Below are 17,912 nucleotides of genomic sequence, written 5' to 3'. Positions count from 1 at the left end.
CTCTACTGCTCTCTCACTGACTGACTCTCCCACTCTCTCTCACTGAAAGACTCACTCACTCTCCCACTGACAGACTTTTACTGACTCACTCTCTCTGGCTCACTCTCTCTGACTCACTCTCACTGACAGACTCTCACTGACAGACTCTCACTGACTGACTCTCCCACTCTCTCTCTCTGAAAGACTCACTCTGACTGACTCACTTTGACTGACAGACTCTCGCTGACAGACTCTCACTGACTCTCTCACTGACTGTCTCTAACTGACTCACTCTCAATGACTGCCATTCTTTCTGGTTTCAGCTGAATTTCAGACAACTTAATTTTAACCATTTGTGCAGCATGGAGCTACCTCCCATTATGAGTGGCTCATATCATTTACAGGCAGATGTCAGACATAAATTAATATAAGCTACGGTTCATTTTAATGTATTCATTCAAGAGGGCCAACTAATTTTTCATCTTTTACATCGCTAAAAGACTGACTCACTCTCACTGAGTGACTATCCCACTGACTCACTCTCTTTCACTCACTGACTAAATGACTCACTCTCTCACTCTCATTCACTCTCACTGACTGACTCTCTCACTCTCACTCTCACTCTCACTGACTGACTGACTCTCACTGACTGACTGACTGACTCTCACTCTCACTGACTGACTGACTCTCTCACTCGCACTGACTCACTCTCACTCTCTTTCACTCACTGACTAACTGACTCACTCTCATTCACTCTCACTGACTGACTCTCTCACTCTCACTGACTGACTGACTCTGACTATCTCACTGACTCTCACTCTCTCACTGACTGACTCTCACTTTCAATGACTGACTCTCTCACTCTCACTAGCTGACTCTCTCACTCTCTCACTGACTGACTCTCTCTCACTGACTGACTCTCTCTCACTGACAGACTCTCCCTCACTGACAGACTGTCTCTCACTGACAGACTCTCTCACTCCCACTGACTGACTGAGTCTTACACTCTCTCTCACTGACTGACTCTCCCACTCCCACTCACTGACTGACAGAGTCACTCACCCACTCACAGACTCTCACTAACAGACTCTCATTGACTGACTGACTCTCTCTCTGACTGACTCACTCACTCTCACAGACTGACTCTCCCACTCTCTCTCACTGACTGACTGACTGACTTACTCACTCTCACTGACAGCCTCTTATGACAGACTCTCACTGACTCACTCTCACTGACTCACTCTCTCTGACTATGTTTGCAATAAAGAAACTTAACATGCCAACGGGTGTCCATCCTTGCTGGGGTACTGTATTGAGTCTATCATTATTTTAAAGTTTCAGCCAGCCTGCCACATTTAGAACTATGTTGGCCATCAAGGAATGGTAAAACAATGATATACTATCGACAATAGTATTCCATAATGATCTCCTGTTTTAGAGGAAGTGGCCACATGGGATGCTGAGCATTGCAGATATGATCGTCGATTCACCAAAATGTCTGGGGTAGCGAATGTGACATCACACATCATTTGACCTTTATTTTTGATATTTTGATATTTTGTGGGTATTTGTAAAGCGCAAGCGTTCGCTCCCAGGGGAGCATCATGGCGCTGGGCGAGTTACGGAGGAATAACTGAGGAAAAGTGGTGAATGAAAGATAGAGCTAAATGGCAGCCAGGACAGAGGAGTCTGATAGTTTGTAGACCCATGTCTTGAGAAGTTTCCTGAAATTGTTCTCATTGTTAATGGCTCTAAGGTCGATGGGTAAGGTGTTCCAGGCCTTAGCTGCCAGAACATTAAAGGATTTTCCTCCTCTGGTCTTATATTTGAATCTGGGGATTTGAACAAGGTTAGTCCCAGAAGATCTCAAGCAGCGCGAAGGGTTGTAGCGCTTGAAGCGGTTTACAAAGTAACGGGTCCTGTGTTTTGCATGGTTTTATGGACTGTGAGAAGCAGTTTGAAAAAGATTCTTTTGTGCAGTGGCATCCAATGAAGTGAATTCAGGGCTGCAGATGCAGATGATCTTCTGGGGAGTTGTAGAACAAGTCGAGCTGCAGCATGTTGTAGGCTCTGCAACTTCCTGAGGGTAGATTTTTTCACCCCGGCCATAAGGCCGTTGCAGTAGTCAAGTCGGGAAAGTAAAAGGGCTACCGCGACTGACTTTCTGGCTGCAATTGGGAGGAAGTCAAAGAATTTCCTCAGAGATTTTATTAGTCCAAAGCATCGACCGGCAGTGATCTTGACGTGGTCGTCAAAAGTAAGGGAAGAGTCAAATTGTACGCCCAGATTTCTGGCTGATGTAACTGCACTAGGAGGGGCCTCGGATCCTGTGGGCCACCAATCTTTAGGAGAAAAGGAAGGATTCTTGCCTATTGGGATGATCTCTGTCTTTGCGCTATTGCATCTAAGATGATTAGTGTTTAGCCATTCAAAGACATCAGAGAGGCAGTTTTTAAAGCGGAGCTCTGCGTCCGTACGCTGTTTGTCAATGGTGACGACCAATTGCGTGTCGTCAGCGTAGGACGTGACCAGGATCCCGTGTGATTCTATCACAGCTAAGAGGGGTGCCATGTAGATATTAAAAAATAGGGGGCTCAATATGGACCCCTGGGGCACTCCCGATGTAATTGGCTTTTCGCTGGAAAGATGTGGTCCTAGTGCCACGGTCTGGGACCTATTTGATAGGAATGATGAAATCCAGGCCAGGGCTGAGTCTGTCACGCCAATCTCTCGCATTCGATTGATTAAAATAACATAACCTTAATACCATCACAGGAAATTACATCATATGACCTTTGACCCTGAATCTTTCCAAGAGGAGATGTCATGTGACCTTAATCCTGAGGACATCACAATAATTGACATCACTGACTTTCCATATTCACTGCATCGTTAATATGAAAATACAACACAAACAAATGTCTATTCTAGATACCACTTATATTATGGTGTTCACATGATCTTTGAACGTGGTGGGAAACAATTCTTAATCTGAATTGTAGCAAGTGAAGCAAATGAGCCAGGCCTCCTCCACGGAGTGTGCAGAGGGGTTCCTAAACTGGGAAAATGTTTTTACATATTGGGTGAAATAGTACACTGTAAAGCTCATTTTTCACACAGATTAGCTAAAATGTCACATGCTCTGAAAGGGCTCTAGTTAAATATTCATGTCTTTCCATGGTGTGCTAAGCCATTCCACCCCAGTGTTTAACAAGCATTGGCATAGCCAATAGGTCTCGCCTTTGGGACCTTAGAAGTATTTAGCTATGCAGCACAATATCCTTGGTGCAACATCATCAACTGCTGCATGGCTAAACACTTATAAGGTCCCAAAGGCGAGACCCATTGGCTATGCCAATGCTTGTTCAAATTGTTTTATTACAGAGTTTTTGTCTGCTTAAAGATAAATACAAATATATATATATATATATATATATATATATATATATATATATATATATATATATATATATATATATATATATATATATATATATATATATATATTTTACTATTGGGTTTTATGCTGTATAACGTTTAAGTTAAGCAAGTCTGATGTTAAGCAATACATTGTAGAAACGTTTTTTTTCCTTGGCAGTTTTTTTAGAACAAGAAATGGAAAAGTTTTGAATGCAAGTCTGCAAGTCTGATGTTAAGCAATACATTGTAGCAACGTTTTTTTTCCTTGACAGCTTTTTTAGAACAAGAAATGGAAAAGTTTTGAATGAATGATTCCTGAGGAATCAACTTTATATGCTTCTTTGTTCTACCTAGAGTCCTTAGGTTAAAGGTCGAGTCCTGGATTACAATACCATCTACCTGCTATGAAGCAGTTAGTTTAATTCTTCTGCCGAGCCAAGCTTCTCAAGTGTGTAAAGCATACCCAGAATGAGCTCACCCCCCTCAGTAACTATAAATACTACCGTCATGTTCTCTATTTGTACAACTTCAGATTATTAGCACTTCCTTGTAAACTCCACAGTCAACCGAATCCCTAACCACACTATCTTTTTAAGGACCGTTTAGAGGCCACAGCATTTGTCTTCCAGTCCAAGGATTAAACACCCTTAAGATAAGGCCTGCCTAAGTACAAACTTCAGTCATGCCACTCCTTCATTATTCTTTGCAGACCCCAACGTTGCCCATTACCTGTGGATAAACTGTTTTATCTCACTCCTGAGGCCCCGTATATAGTACAACACACCATGAGAACCTTGGGTTTCCCTTTTAAACCCTCCTTCACCAAAGTGAGAGAATCACATTTTACCAGGCAAATGCGTTCTTTAGAGACATGATTTTGGAAGTAGATGTTGGAGAGGTACAGGGTTATCACTTAAAGACTATTGTTCCAAAGAATTGAAGAAGATGAGTCAAAGTACTGTAGTGGCGACTAAAGCAAAAGTGAAGATGAGAGCTTACAGTTCAGTGAGAACAGAAATTCTAAATAGTAGTGCTTCTTGAGGAACTGTAAGAGGGAGAGGGTTAATGTGAGTGGGTATAAAAAGGGACACATAAGGCGTAGGAAGACTACTGAAAGTGGAACCAGTACACATGTTCATCTGAATTGGTGGAGGATTGTGTACAACAGTGGTTCCCAAACTGTGCTTCACTACACCCCAGCGGCCCTGGCTGGTTTTGGCTGTGTGTGTCAGCTCCAGGCTGAGCGTGCAGAAGCAGCAAACAGACACAGTCACTGCATAGCCAAAGGACACACAAGTATTGTGAAATGAGAGAGTAGACCTATCCTTGCATTGCATGCACTATTCTCCATACCTTCATCCTAGATATTTTCAGGGATTTGCACTGTGTACAATTGCCAATGTATATGCCACTTTTATTTTTCAATAAAAATCTTTATAAATTAAAAAAAAAAATGGAAGTACTACAGAGGCCAGGCTTAAATCCCCCAACAGAAAAAAAAGGATTGTAAAGGGGGAGCTGCGGCCAACGGCTAATTGGTCAAGGGAGCAACAGGTCAAAAAAGTATGGAAACCACTGATTTAGGTGAAACCATAGTCATACAATCGCTTCACAATAAAAATAGGCAATTTAAAAAGTATTTAACTCAGATAAGTAATTCATGAACACAGAAAGACACACAGCAACAAACGGAATCTCTCATAATCTCCCAATAGTACAGTCAAAACCTGGCAAAAGATATTCTATTTGCAAACTAACCAAACAATGACTGGGACTACAGATCATAAATAAGCACGTTAATACTTATACCCTATTATTTCTCCCAAAAAAAGTAAAACAAAATGAATATTTCGATTTCAATTTGTTATACCCAGAAGTCCCACAAAAAGCATCAATTCATGTGCAAACATACAGTTAAAAACCTAAAGGGAAATCGTAAATAGTGAAAAAATGGCAGTAAAGTGCACAGAATCCCTGTGCATTCAAGCAAAATAGTGTAACAAGTCAAAAGTCCAAGTGCATAACCCCCATCTCTCATAAACAATTTCCTGTGACATTAAATAGCGAGAAAGAAACACAACTGTTCACATTTGTTTAATGCTTTTTACTTTTAGCATAAGCATACTCCAACGGTCTAACAATTGATATTTTAGCTTGCCATTGAACAAACGATGGACACCTAGAGGTTTTCCAAAATTGTTGAATGAGATATCTTGTTATTGAAACTGCTAGAGAGATGGATTTTTACTCACTCCTCAAAAAATCCTCATTGCTGCCAAACAGTCCAAAAAGAACTACTAATTAATCTGGTAGTAAGCTTTTTTAATAATTAGTGGGTTATGAAATTACATTTATGGTCCCAAAATGACTGCATAATAGGGCAAGTAAAATAAATATGGGCACAATTGCCTTGTTCTATTGATGTACATCTAAACAGTTTTTAGGGACATTAGGAAAACATTTCTTCAAAAATTGGGGAGTATAATAAAGTGTCCATCTAGCAAAAAATTCCATCCTGTGTTTTTTTCTTGTAGTCATTTTCATTTACAATCAGCTTTTATTGCATTTGCTGCGTCAGTTTCATTTTTGAGTATTAGCATTTGTGATTTTTTGATGTATATTGTGATGTGCTCTGGGACACTTCTTTACTAGGATGAGCTAAACCTATTTTTTTAAATTCAGTTTTAAAAATTGTCCATATATAATCAATAAAAAGGAATTGTGTTCACCAGAAGACGCCTGAACACTTGCAGTTTACAACAAGTACATGATATGTTGCTTTCCAATTGGTTGCTGCTCATACAAATAGGTAGTCTCTAATCTGGAAAGGTGTGCACATTTGAGACACAAAGGGGTATATTTGCAATTTAAGCGTCTTTATTCCTGTTCTAACCCTGGCTATGTGACTAGGACTTGGATGATTTATGTTTTCTTCTTTGATTTTTGACTTGGAGCTACTCTTTTATTCTCCATTGCTTCAATATGTGCTACTTTGAGATAAGGCAGGGGGCACCTTTTTAATGTTCTCGTACCACTACCCCGATTTATACTAGTCAAAGTAGGTAAATCCTAATAAGGCCGACTCCACCATCCAGTGTGAAGACGTATGTTAACAAACCAATTTATTTGTACCCAATTTAAATGAGGAACAGCACTAGGACTGGCATCAAAAGTCAAACTGTTTCTGTAACTCAAGTTCACTTTCTGCCTCGGACAATGTCTGTAGAAAAGAGGATTGTTTTGTTATTTATTACAGCTCGTAATTTCGAACATATCAATAGCGGATTCCTCTCCATATCTTAATTTGCCCTCTTGAAATTTCCAGAGAACCTATCATCTCCTCTTATCAAGAGCCATCACACCCCCTATAAGCCAGTGGTTAATGTTCCTGGCCCCAAGCCTGTAGGGTTGAGACTTGGTATAAGTGATTTCAAGCACATCATTCCTGACTGTTTGTTCTTACAGGTGACACTGCTATACTACCCATAGATTTTGGGTAAAAAGGCGGTATCATGACGGATACTCAAATTGTGTGAAAAAAGCAGTTTTTATGTAAAAGATCTAAGCTTACACTCAATGCACACCTAGTTTATCACCTTACATTCTATCCTAGCGCCTCTCTAATGCATAAAATTAACCTCTCCCACCCTTGCTTAAAGTCTCACAACCTGGGTTCACCAGCCCTCAGCCCCTTTTCAAATTAGAGGTCCTCTAAAGCTGCCCCAAATATATGGCTACTCCTTTTCAGATTTCTGTCCCTCTTCATGATTTACCTGCTTTAGCACCATAGTGTACCACCTTTTACCTATACATACCTACCCTTCATTCAAAGTTAATCCGTTTACTCACGCCACCATTTCGGCCCTTACAAGCTTGCTTGTCTATCAAGGAGCAGTACCCAACTCTCCTGCACACTGTCACTTAATCTACAGCTGTGTAATCAAACTTCCTCTGACATTCTACTTCTTTCACTCCACTGTGGCAACTCTTCCTGATGACCAAACCCACCAGTGACAGTTAAATAATAGACCTAGAAACACCTTGTGCATACCTGTTCTATAAAGCAATCAAAATGTGCGTGTCAATTCCCCTCAGTACCTCTGATTGTTGCGTGTGTGCACACAGGAATCAAAAAAGAGTTGAGCAGAAAGACTGCGGTTCTTGACATCGTAGCCTTCTGATCCGAGCTTTCCACTTCCCCTTCCTTGCTCATACCATGAGCAGTGAATCTCGAAAGTATATCCACACCAGTGAGCTATTGTTACTGGCAAGTAACTTTGCTTTTTTTAGGTCGAGCCTAGACAGCGCGCATGTGCTGTCTTCTACACACCCTGTATTCACTATGTGGGCTTCAAGCCCGCTCATAGGCTTGTGATTAGCTGGTTCCAATGTCACTCTCGTAATCTTGCTTTCTGTTTGTTTATGGAATGCCTTAGGCATGCCTCCTTAAGTGTTTATCCCTCCTCGAGGGCAGCGACCAAGCACAATGTCCCTCCACTGGTAGCATTCTAACATGTGTTTGTGGAACTTTTTTTTTGAGTTTGCAAAGGGATTAATATGATCGCTCATGTTTCTTTGCTTGTGTTTCTTCTTTTGAGGTTGTGTTTTCTTTTTCTTTTGAGTTTGCGTTAGTGCTTTTTATACATGTATTTTTTAGAAGCAACACCTTTTGTGTGTGTTTATATGGAAACCAGAGCACATTGTTTTGCAAGTTTCATTAGGTTTACTGGAATATAAGTATATAACATCTTAGTAAACAGGGCTGTAAATCTTAGCTCATAGCATTTGCTGTTCATTCAAAGACCAAGATTTCCCCTGAGGGCGCCTGTTGCTCGGTATGTCTATTTGATAGCTGGCAATTTCTTTCCTTATCCTGACACAATCATACAGTTAGAAATCATAATAGCCACTATCACAAAACATTGTTTTCAACGGCTTATTGTTCTGCGTTTGCACACGCACAGCAACAAGGACATTGTCATTGCTTCTAGTCCCAGTACCAGTTAAACTGTAGGCAGTGGCAGGCTTGTTTTAGCACTGTAGCTCACTGTGCTAGTCTGATGCAAGTGTTTGTGTGCGATTGGCATACGATCCTTGGCCCTGGTTTTAATTACGCATCAACTTATTTAACTTTGGAAGGGTGACCGACCTCGAGCATACTCCGATTCAAAATATTTTTTGCATAGTTTTGTGTATAGATTTATTCAAAATTAGGTACTCATGCTGGAGTCCTTGTGTTTGAATTGACTAACTTTATTGTTCCTGGTTATTTGTCTCTGTTTTTGTGTTTGTATAGTGTCATATTACTTTTGTTTCATGTCTTTATACACATGTTTCAAATGCAATCAATATGCAGTTTTTGTAAATTATACATATTTACACTTCTTTATTACAGTTGAATATGGGATTGATATGGCATAAAATGCAAGATTTTTCGATTGTATTTTTATGAAATATATTGCTGATCTCACTTGGAATTTGTTTGCTGGTACAACCTCTGCTGTGTGGGTGGTGTGTCTCTCCTGATGCAGCCTCCCCACTTGTTTAGTCATGCCATAAGCATGCACTTTATAGGGTGTGCTTGACTTATTTCAAAATTCTTAAGAAAGCAAGGTGGGGTTTGGTCACTTATTAGTGCCACAACCAATACAGTGTTCACGCTGGACGCCGTTTTCTTTTATAGTCATTAATTCATGGTTGCAGGACAAAGACACCCTCCTTCCATGGTTTAAAGCCACAAATAGATTTACCTCACCCCATCCTTCCCACGCAGACCTCGCCTTGAATTGCGTGGCTCTTGTTCATATAGCTAAAAGTCTCTTGCAGAACTATTAGTACTGACTTCTTCATTTAAAAACATCCTGCGTGGCATCAAGGTGACTTCTTACAGTACTAGTACGTAATGCAACACACTCCGATAACTGTGGAAAGATATTGTTACTTTATCTCATTAGGTTAGTAAAACAGCTATCCTTCCACCCGGGGCACTGTTCTGAATTAAGCCACGCACTTTGTTGACAGACATTCCTTTTAAATTAGAGGCTGTATTCTTGATCACAATCTCAACCTTTGTTTTCTTTTAGAAACAAAGTCCGCAAGGATGGTGACCTCTCTTTTCTGATCTCGGGCTTGATTGAAATATTGTCCTGCTGGTGTAGAGATGGCGCTGGTTTTAACTTAGTTTTCGTGCCATGTCTGGTCTGGTGAGACATTTAGTGAGTGGGCTTTTGAAATCTGACCACAAGCTTTTGCTTGTGGCCTAAAGCTTGCGGTTAAGCGTGCGGGCACGCACATGCCTTCTGGTTTTCCTCGCGGCACCCTTACAGTGTGCTATCAGGTGCCATCTGGCTTTCCTCTCGCTTGCTCTCCCAAGCGTCTTGCTCTGCCCCTCCCCCACCACAGAGTGCGTCTCGCTGCCTCACGTCTTGTTTATCAATGTATGAACACTTTATCACGCTACACCCCGCTGGCCGCGCGTCTTGTTTTTCAGTGTATAGACGCTTTGTCTCGCTACTCCCCGCTGGTGGCTTGTTTGTCTCGCTGCACCCAGCTGGTGTCATATTTCTCTGATTGGTGTTAAATTGCCAGTGAGTCTACGCATTATTGTTTACTTGTTTTGGGGGTGGGTTCCTTTCTTAACCATGTGCAAGGGCAATGCCGTGAAATGTTTAATTTGAGCTCACGCCGCCTTGGTGCAGTAGACGCATGTGCAATTAGGAGAAATGTAAGTTGCTGTATCGGGGAGACCCACCTCTTGTGCGACGTATCTATCGCTGCATATTTTTCAATGGGACTGTTGTATTTGTATCTATTTTCAAACCACAGCATCTTGTTTTTTAATCCTGCTCAACACACTTCTGCTTCCCGGTGTCCACAGCACCAGTCATCTGGAGTGGTCCTTCCCGTTTAGTCACCTCGTGTGCACTGTTGCTGGTCACTAGGTACCAGCCTTTTATACCAATGACACGTCACAATAGAGACCCTTCAATATGTCATTATACATCACCACTGTGGGTAATACCAAGTTATTCGTGTTAACAGGGGGATCAGGACAAGGCAAATTCAAAATCTAATTTCTTGACGAGACTAGTCTGTTTCACAAAAACATGATCAGCCGTGAGTCTGAAAGAATACCACACGTTATTCCACATAACGCCCCCAACAGTGGTCTCTCCTTTTTTCCTTGCTCCAGTGGGGGCCTCCCCCCTGCACTTGTTCAGCGCCACGAGACATCACATTGCCGGGCCCGTGATCTCATAAATGATCCCATCACAGGGTTCTGCTTCAGGTGCTGCTGTGAAGGCACAGTCGCTTTCAAAAGAACTTTAAATAATGCCATTTTTGACAAATGTTATCAAGATCATTTAACGAAAGAAAACAGGTTGGCATAATTTCTAATACATTTCAGAATGTAAGTTTTCTTCGGTTTAAAATAAATGATATATCATGCTGAATATATCATTTATATCAGCTCAACCAGTCCGCGCACAGCGCTTTCGATGTATATATTAAACGATTTTCTCTGGGCCACATCCCCATCTCCGCATCTGAGCTGGTCCGCTCATTTTTAGTAATCCCCCCTCACTTTCACTGATTATGTCATCCGTGTGATCAGTTTAATAAACCTATTCATTCAAATTACTGATTTCAAACAATATACGCAAGCGCTGGAGTCTACTTTCGCTATACATTAGTCAGAAATATATATAGCGTGCCATGTAGAGCAAAGTACCACAGGAAGTTAGCAAGAGTGGTCTCTTAAAAAAACTATTTGTAAAAACAGAAAACAAAAAAAAATGAATTCAGATGCAGAGCGACAAAAACACAAAGTTTCTCACTGATACTCAACACTTTCATAGCACCGGCCTGGCTGGACCCTACTACCCTTAATGCACTCAGTCACAGACTTTGGGGAAACCGGAACCACAAAGCTACACAATCAGATGATGCACACCATTTCAGGAAGAAGATACAAATTTAAACCAGCGCCATAAATACAATATAGTCAGTTTCAACTGTATTACTGAACATTTAGGCCTGCTGGTAAGGAAGAAGGTGGCTAACAATTGAAACAAGCATTGCAATGCAATAGGTCTCGCAGTTACCCAAGTTTAAGCTAATGGCATTGTAAATGAGAATGCCTTTTATTTATGTTTTTAAAACAAAAAAAAATAAAAGGCATTGCTATTTGCAATGTCAACAGCTCAAACCTATTGCATTGCTTGTTTAATATAGGTGTTGGAGTGAAACTCTTCTGCTGCGTTGGACACGGGTTACTGCCTCAAGCACAGACATTGCATGCAGCAAACACTGCTGCTACGTTCACCGATTCGGCTGGCTAATGTCACACCCCTACCCAGCGTCGTCACGTTGCGTGCAGCAATTTTGGGTGGCTGCTAGCGTACAAGGCCAGTGCACAGTTACTATAGCAACGGTAGAGTTGTTCTACACGCTGATGCACTCAGCTGTTCACGTTAGTGCCGAACACAGAAGTGAATTTGATCACTGATGCGCACAGCGGCGTTTTCATCACGACGCTCATCATTCACTATCTGCCGACATCACGTGTGTGTTACCTCTAGGCTGATGTACACAGCTTATCCTAAATTACTACGCCTTCCCTTTGTTCACTGCGCACAGTCCACCACATTCTGGAGCATACAGTTTAGGATCTTCTATCGCTGATGCATACAGCCTCTGTATTTGCTGTTACTAAAATGCATCTGTTTTAATAGTTGGGAAATAATTTTAAAATAGTCTTTACCATCATTCTCAGAACTGCACCTTTTTTGCCAAGTATAATTGCCTTTTAACAGTATTTTGGTCATTCAGCATAGTATTAAAATCTAGCATCTTTAAAATGCAGCAATCACTGGTTCCTCCACCTGCCTTCTCTCCTAGTTCTACCAATCCTGAATCTGATTGGGAGCAATTGAAGGAAGCCTTTGAGGCGTATTTGGATGCATTAGAAGCTGATTCTTTTACACACAAAAAATAAATTTGCCATTCTTTGTCATTGTCTAGGTTCAGTGGTATGCAAAATTCTCAAGCGCATTCCTTCTGATCCTATTTTGGCTAGAGAAGGGAAGGAGAGGGGGACAGTGTAATTGACGAGTACGCCACAGCCATAAGAGCGCTGGATTTGAGATTTAAAGCAAGGAAGAATGTTATAATGCATATAGGTCATTTTGCCAAAGTTTGCAGATTGTCAAGTAGGGTACAACAACAGAAACAAATTACAGAGTTGGATCTAATAAGCGTGGTGAGGAAGAACATTATCCCAGTGATGAAGATGAAGTACTCATGGTAAAGGATATCAGTGCAGACTATACTGTCTGTCGCATTGGTTTGAAGGATTTCTGAGGCCGTTTTGTGTGGTGAGCATCAATGGTATTGCTGTGAAGGTAATGGCGGACTCTGGTTCACCTTATACTATGTTCAGTGAGAAGGTTTGGCGTAACCATTTTGAAGGAACTCAGTTGAATGATTCCAAACTTCGCCCAGTGTGGTACGGTGGGAAGCTCATTGATGTGGTGGGTTAATTCACTGCCACCTTGAAGTTTCAAACTAACAGTATGGATGGGGTTGTATATGTAGCCAGGGATGACTAGTGTTTGTTAGGTTGGTACGATCAGAAGAACCTAGGCATATTACTTGACACCAATAATCCTGCTCAGGTTGTGTTAAGGAACAGCTATCTACCCATGCCAGTTAAACATAAAAACATGTGGGATATGCAATATCACGAAGTTTTCAAAAGGGTTTGGGTACCCTTAAGGGATATACCCCAAGAACAGGTTGATTGAAGATCCTTGTCCAGTGGCTCACAAAGTTAGAAGAGTTCCATTAGACTTGCATGCTTAATTAAAAGAACTACATAAAGTTTGTGAACAAGGAGTCATTGAACCTTTTCAAGTGTTCTAATTGCGTTGCCCCCATTGTTTTGGCACACAAGGCTAACGGTTCCATCCGCGTTTGTGTTGATTTACGTGATCTTAACCAACAAATTTGAATTGATCGCTATCCACTGCCTAACATCACTGAAATGCTTTACACATTGGAGGGAGGCAAAATATTCAGTTTGTTGGATATGACTTCAACGTACCATCAAATCAACCTGCATCCTGATTTATCATTCTTTATAAGGCCTCAAGGTTTATTTTAATACAAGCACATGCCTTCTGGGTTGGCTTCGGCATCCACCGTATTTCAACGAGTGGTAGAAGGCATGTTTAAGGACCCTAAGGGGGTTGTAGCATTCCAAGACGATGTTCTAGTGTTTGGCAATGATCAGGAATAGCATGATGTCAGAATGCATCAGGTCTTAACCATTTTGAAAGCAAGAGGTGTAACCCTCAGTGTGGAGAAGTGTAAATTCAGTTCCCCTAACAATGATTACCTAGGTTATATGTTATCTGCCAAGGGTATATAACCTAAGTTTAACTTAGTCAAGGCCATTGATGATTTTGATCCTCCCAAAAACAAGGACCAATTAGGATCTTTCCTAGGTCTGATAGAGTTCTATTCAAGATTTATTCCGAAGTGTGCAGAGGAGTCTTATCACATGAGGAATTTACGGAAAAAAATTTAACATTTGTATGGTGTCATCTGTGTGATCACAAATTTAGGCTTATCAAAACAAAACAGGAATTAGTACAAGCTATACCCTTGAAACCCTTCAATACATGTGTTGAAACTATTATCATGATGGATGCCAGTCAAATGGGACTAGGTGCCGTTCTCATGCAATGTATGGAGGGCAAAGATGAGGTTGTAGCTTTTGCTTCAAGGAGCTTGAAAGGTGCTGATTCATCCTATTTGGTGATCAAGCAAGAAGCCTTAGAATGTTGGTGGGGCATTGTCCATTTTAAAATGTACTTGTGGGGTTCTCATTTCACTGTTCGAGTTGATCACAAGCCCTTGGTATAATTATTTACTACTAAAGGCATAGAACGAGCCACACCAAGGATTGCCAAATGGCAATATAGACTTCAAGAATATAATTATACTGTGGAATATGTTCCTGGTGCCAAAAAAGTGTTGGCAGATTGCATGTCTCATCTCCCCAGTCACAATGTGTTTGATAAGGGGGAAACATCAGAGGACATGGACACTGATATTGTGTGTGCTGTTGAACAGCGGTGTGATGGTGCCATATTGGAAAGTGAGTCGCTCACTGCTTGTGATTCAGATGAACAGATCACTGAGGTGAAAGATGGAATTAGGCAAGGTTGGTCTCAATGGAAGACTGATGTGGTGAGAAGTGATGCCTACAAATGTATCTGATGATTTGTCCATCATTAACGAACTCCTATTTCGGCCAATGCCTTAGTCGTTCCTGGTTTTGGCCCATGAAGGGCACATTATCATGCGTGCCATGAAGAGAAGGACCAGGGAATGCTTCTGGTGACCTGAGTAGACAGTTGTGTTGAGCATTTTGTCAGAGATTGTGTCAGTTGTGCCAACAGTGACAAGTGTCAAGTTACCGTTCTCATTCCTGTGGAAGCTATTGAGGTACCCAATAAGTCATTAGGGAAATTAGCCAATGACATCATTGGTCCCATGGTTTTTTTCATGGAGGCAGTTGGAATATGGTATTGTTGTGGTGGATTTTCATAGCCGTTGGCCGGAAATTAAGTTTGTTCAATCTCCCAGTACTTCCCAGATCATCAAATCTTTGGAACCCATTTTTCTTAGGGAAGGAATTCCTAATGAAATTTTATCAGATAATGATTGTCAATCCACGTTTACTCAATTTTCTGATTTCTTAAGTTTTTTGGGTATTAAGCACACCAAGACCTCTTTATACCACCCAAGAAACAATGGCCTTGTAGAATGTTTTAACTGGGTCATCAAAGACAGCATACAGTTAGCCAGTTCTCGAGGGTTGAATTGTAAGGAAGGTCTACGTAAGTTGTTGTGGGCTGTCCACACTACCCCCAATGAAGACACAGTTCTATTTCCCTTTGCATTATTAAGGGGCAGGTTGCCTGTGTTCAAGATGACAAGACAGTGGATAGGGCAATTCACCAGTTCCAAGCAGAAATTAGAAGATGTGGACAAGAAACGACAGCAAGGTCAGGACAGGTATGTGGGTGTTCGGGGGAGAAAGTCCAAGGTAGTTATTGGTGATTTTGTCAGAGTCAAAATACCCAGGATCATCGTCAGGAAGGATTCCAGGTTATCTTCTCCACAAAAGGTTGTGGATGTGAGGAAGAATTTAGTCAGATTGCAAAATGGGAAGTGGTGGAATAAGGACAAAATTTCCATTGCACATGATGTCTTCAAGAGCAGTGTTGTTTGGAGTGCTGGAAGTGGGGCAGATGACATGGTTGACGAGGGGAAGAAGAGAGTTTCCACCAGGATAAGGAAACCACTTTTCAAACTGCGTGATTTTGTGCCTTAATTGTTAGGTTGTCATGCACTTCATATGTACATATGTATATACATATCCTGCAATGCATTGTAATGTTTTCTTTCTGTTTCATTTTTTTTCTTCTTTTTTCTGTTTTTGCTTTATTCAGGGGTATGTGTTGCTCTTTCTGTGTATTAATATGCATCATGGTGTTATATTCCTTGGTATATGTAAAGGGGAAGATATGTTGGGTCCTACGTGCTGTGGAACCTTGGGGATGTCAGGGAAATGGAATGTGGGGATAGCGGCGGTTGGAGAGGGGCGATGTACCTTGATGAACATGGATGTACTTTACTTGTCCTGTCATCTCTGTATGGAATAAAGGACTTGTTACTTACACAATCCGCGTCCTTGAAGTTTGTTACAGGCTGTGGGCGCTGCATGTTAGTGGCCAACAGTATTTACATACATCGTGTATGGACAAGTGTCTGTGTGGACATTAACAAAAGCATAATAATAATACAGAAACGACAACCAAAACAATACTGCTATTACTATTATCTATTCATTCATTCACCGCACCCATCCATTCATTTATCAACTCCTCTATCACTCTCCATCCATCCACTTTTATGGCACCAATCCATCCCCGATTCACAGCAACTCTCCCATGTCCATCCACCCATGGCCTTTACCCTTCCACAATGCCTTTCCTTGTATCTCTTCAAAACTGACAGTCACAAACAGTGCGCACAGGCTGTCGTAGCCTAAAGCATGCTGGGTGAGGGCGTGCTAGTGATCATGCTCTTGTGGTGCAAATGCAGCTGGGCAGAAACTTCCTGCGCAGAGCTGTATTTTCATGTGTGTACTTCCGGAGTGGCAAGTGCCTTTTCTAGAGCAAGTCTTATTTTCCTTGGACAATCGTGAGGTTGATGGCACTGTACACCCAACCAGTCTTTCCTAACACAGTACCTTTTTCTGCCAACTAAGAATAAGGATGCTGTATTAATCGAGTCAACGCTTGAACAACACCTCAAAGTACAGGCAAGGATATCTCTTTAATAATCGCTTTTAAGGTCCCAAAGGCGAGACCTGTTGGTTATGCCAATGCTTGTATGAACATGCAAATAGTTAGGCTGAGCCTACTAATTGAAAGTTATTACCAAACCAACACTCTTTGATTCATATGGTCACCTGCACAATGTCGCACTGCTTGGTTTACGATGTATCCATTTCTAGACTGAGGAGTACACACTTCTTTTTCCTACTGTGTGGACCCCAGCACCTTTCTATGCCGCAGTTAGCTGTCTACTTTGATTTTCAATGCTTGATCAATTTTTAAGATCCAGGACAGCTTTTAGCATCACATAACATGAGGCCTCCTGGCGACTAGACGGAACATGCAATCATACCCGATTGGTTATAATTAATTATGAATATGTTTTCCTTTCTTTTTCTTTGTGTTTTATAATTCACAGAGGACGACATGAGGATCGATGAGAAATGCGTCGAGACAGGTGAGGGGCACCCTGCCGGGGTCATAGACTGACTCTTTTCTGAAATACCAGATCATCTTCACAGATCTGCCTCTCAATAGACTGTAAGTGATGTCTTAAACTCCCAAAACGGTTGATTGTTTGTTAACGGATTGAGTTGTATTTAAATCATCCTCAGTTCTACATGACTTCCGGCCTGTAGCACGTAACCAGCATGTACACATTATCTAGAGAAAACATCTGAAAATAATATACCAGCCAGTGTCAAATTAAATCCGGTGGCGATTACATTTCGGGGCCCCCCTCGCAAATGATCAGCGCTATATAAAACCTAATAGGTTATACGTTTCTTACCAACCAACAATTTTAATGTACCAATATTTGGGGATATAATTTAAGAAAGCTTGATTGTAATTTTCTTTCAAGATCAAATAAACATTATTTTGGCTATTTGGTAATCCGGAACTACTACCAGCTGGTTAGTTTATAACAAAAAATGATTATGGTCGACTAATGAGGGAGGGAGGGAAATGGTTTGTTATATAAATATTAATTGATACATTATCTCCACACATGAGATGTTGTGGGTTCAGATCCTGTGCTCAGGGTTCAAGAGTTTTTGACACCCAGCTCAGTGATGCTCAACCTGACCAAGGGAAGCA

The 17,912-nt window shown here is 41.2% G+C and overlaps 1 protein-coding gene across 1 annotated transcript in view; it reads left to right on the top strand.

Moving 5' to 3' along the window:
* MPP4 (MAGUK p55 scaffold protein 4) overlaps positions 1-17,912 on the top strand; it is a 296,409-nt gene that overhangs the window by 156,478 nt on the left and 122,019 nt on the right. Inside the window, exon 13 of the mRNA XM_086958555.1 lies at positions 17,233-17,271. Within this exon, the coding sequence (XP_086814681.1) occupies positions 17,233-17,271 (39 nt within the window). The remainder of the gene's footprint in view (positions 1-17,232; positions 17,272-17,912) is intronic.

This window comes from Lissotriton vulgaris, chromosome 2_1 (genome assembly GCF_964263255.1).
Source record: "Lissotriton vulgaris chromosome 2_1, aLisVul1.2, whole genome shotgun sequence".
Taxonomy (NCBI): Eukaryota; Metazoa; Chordata; class Amphibia; order Caudata; family Salamandridae; genus Lissotriton; species Lissotriton vulgaris.
The sequence above is the reverse complement of the archived record's forward strand: the minus strand, read 5'-3'. Positions and strand labels throughout refer to the sequence as shown.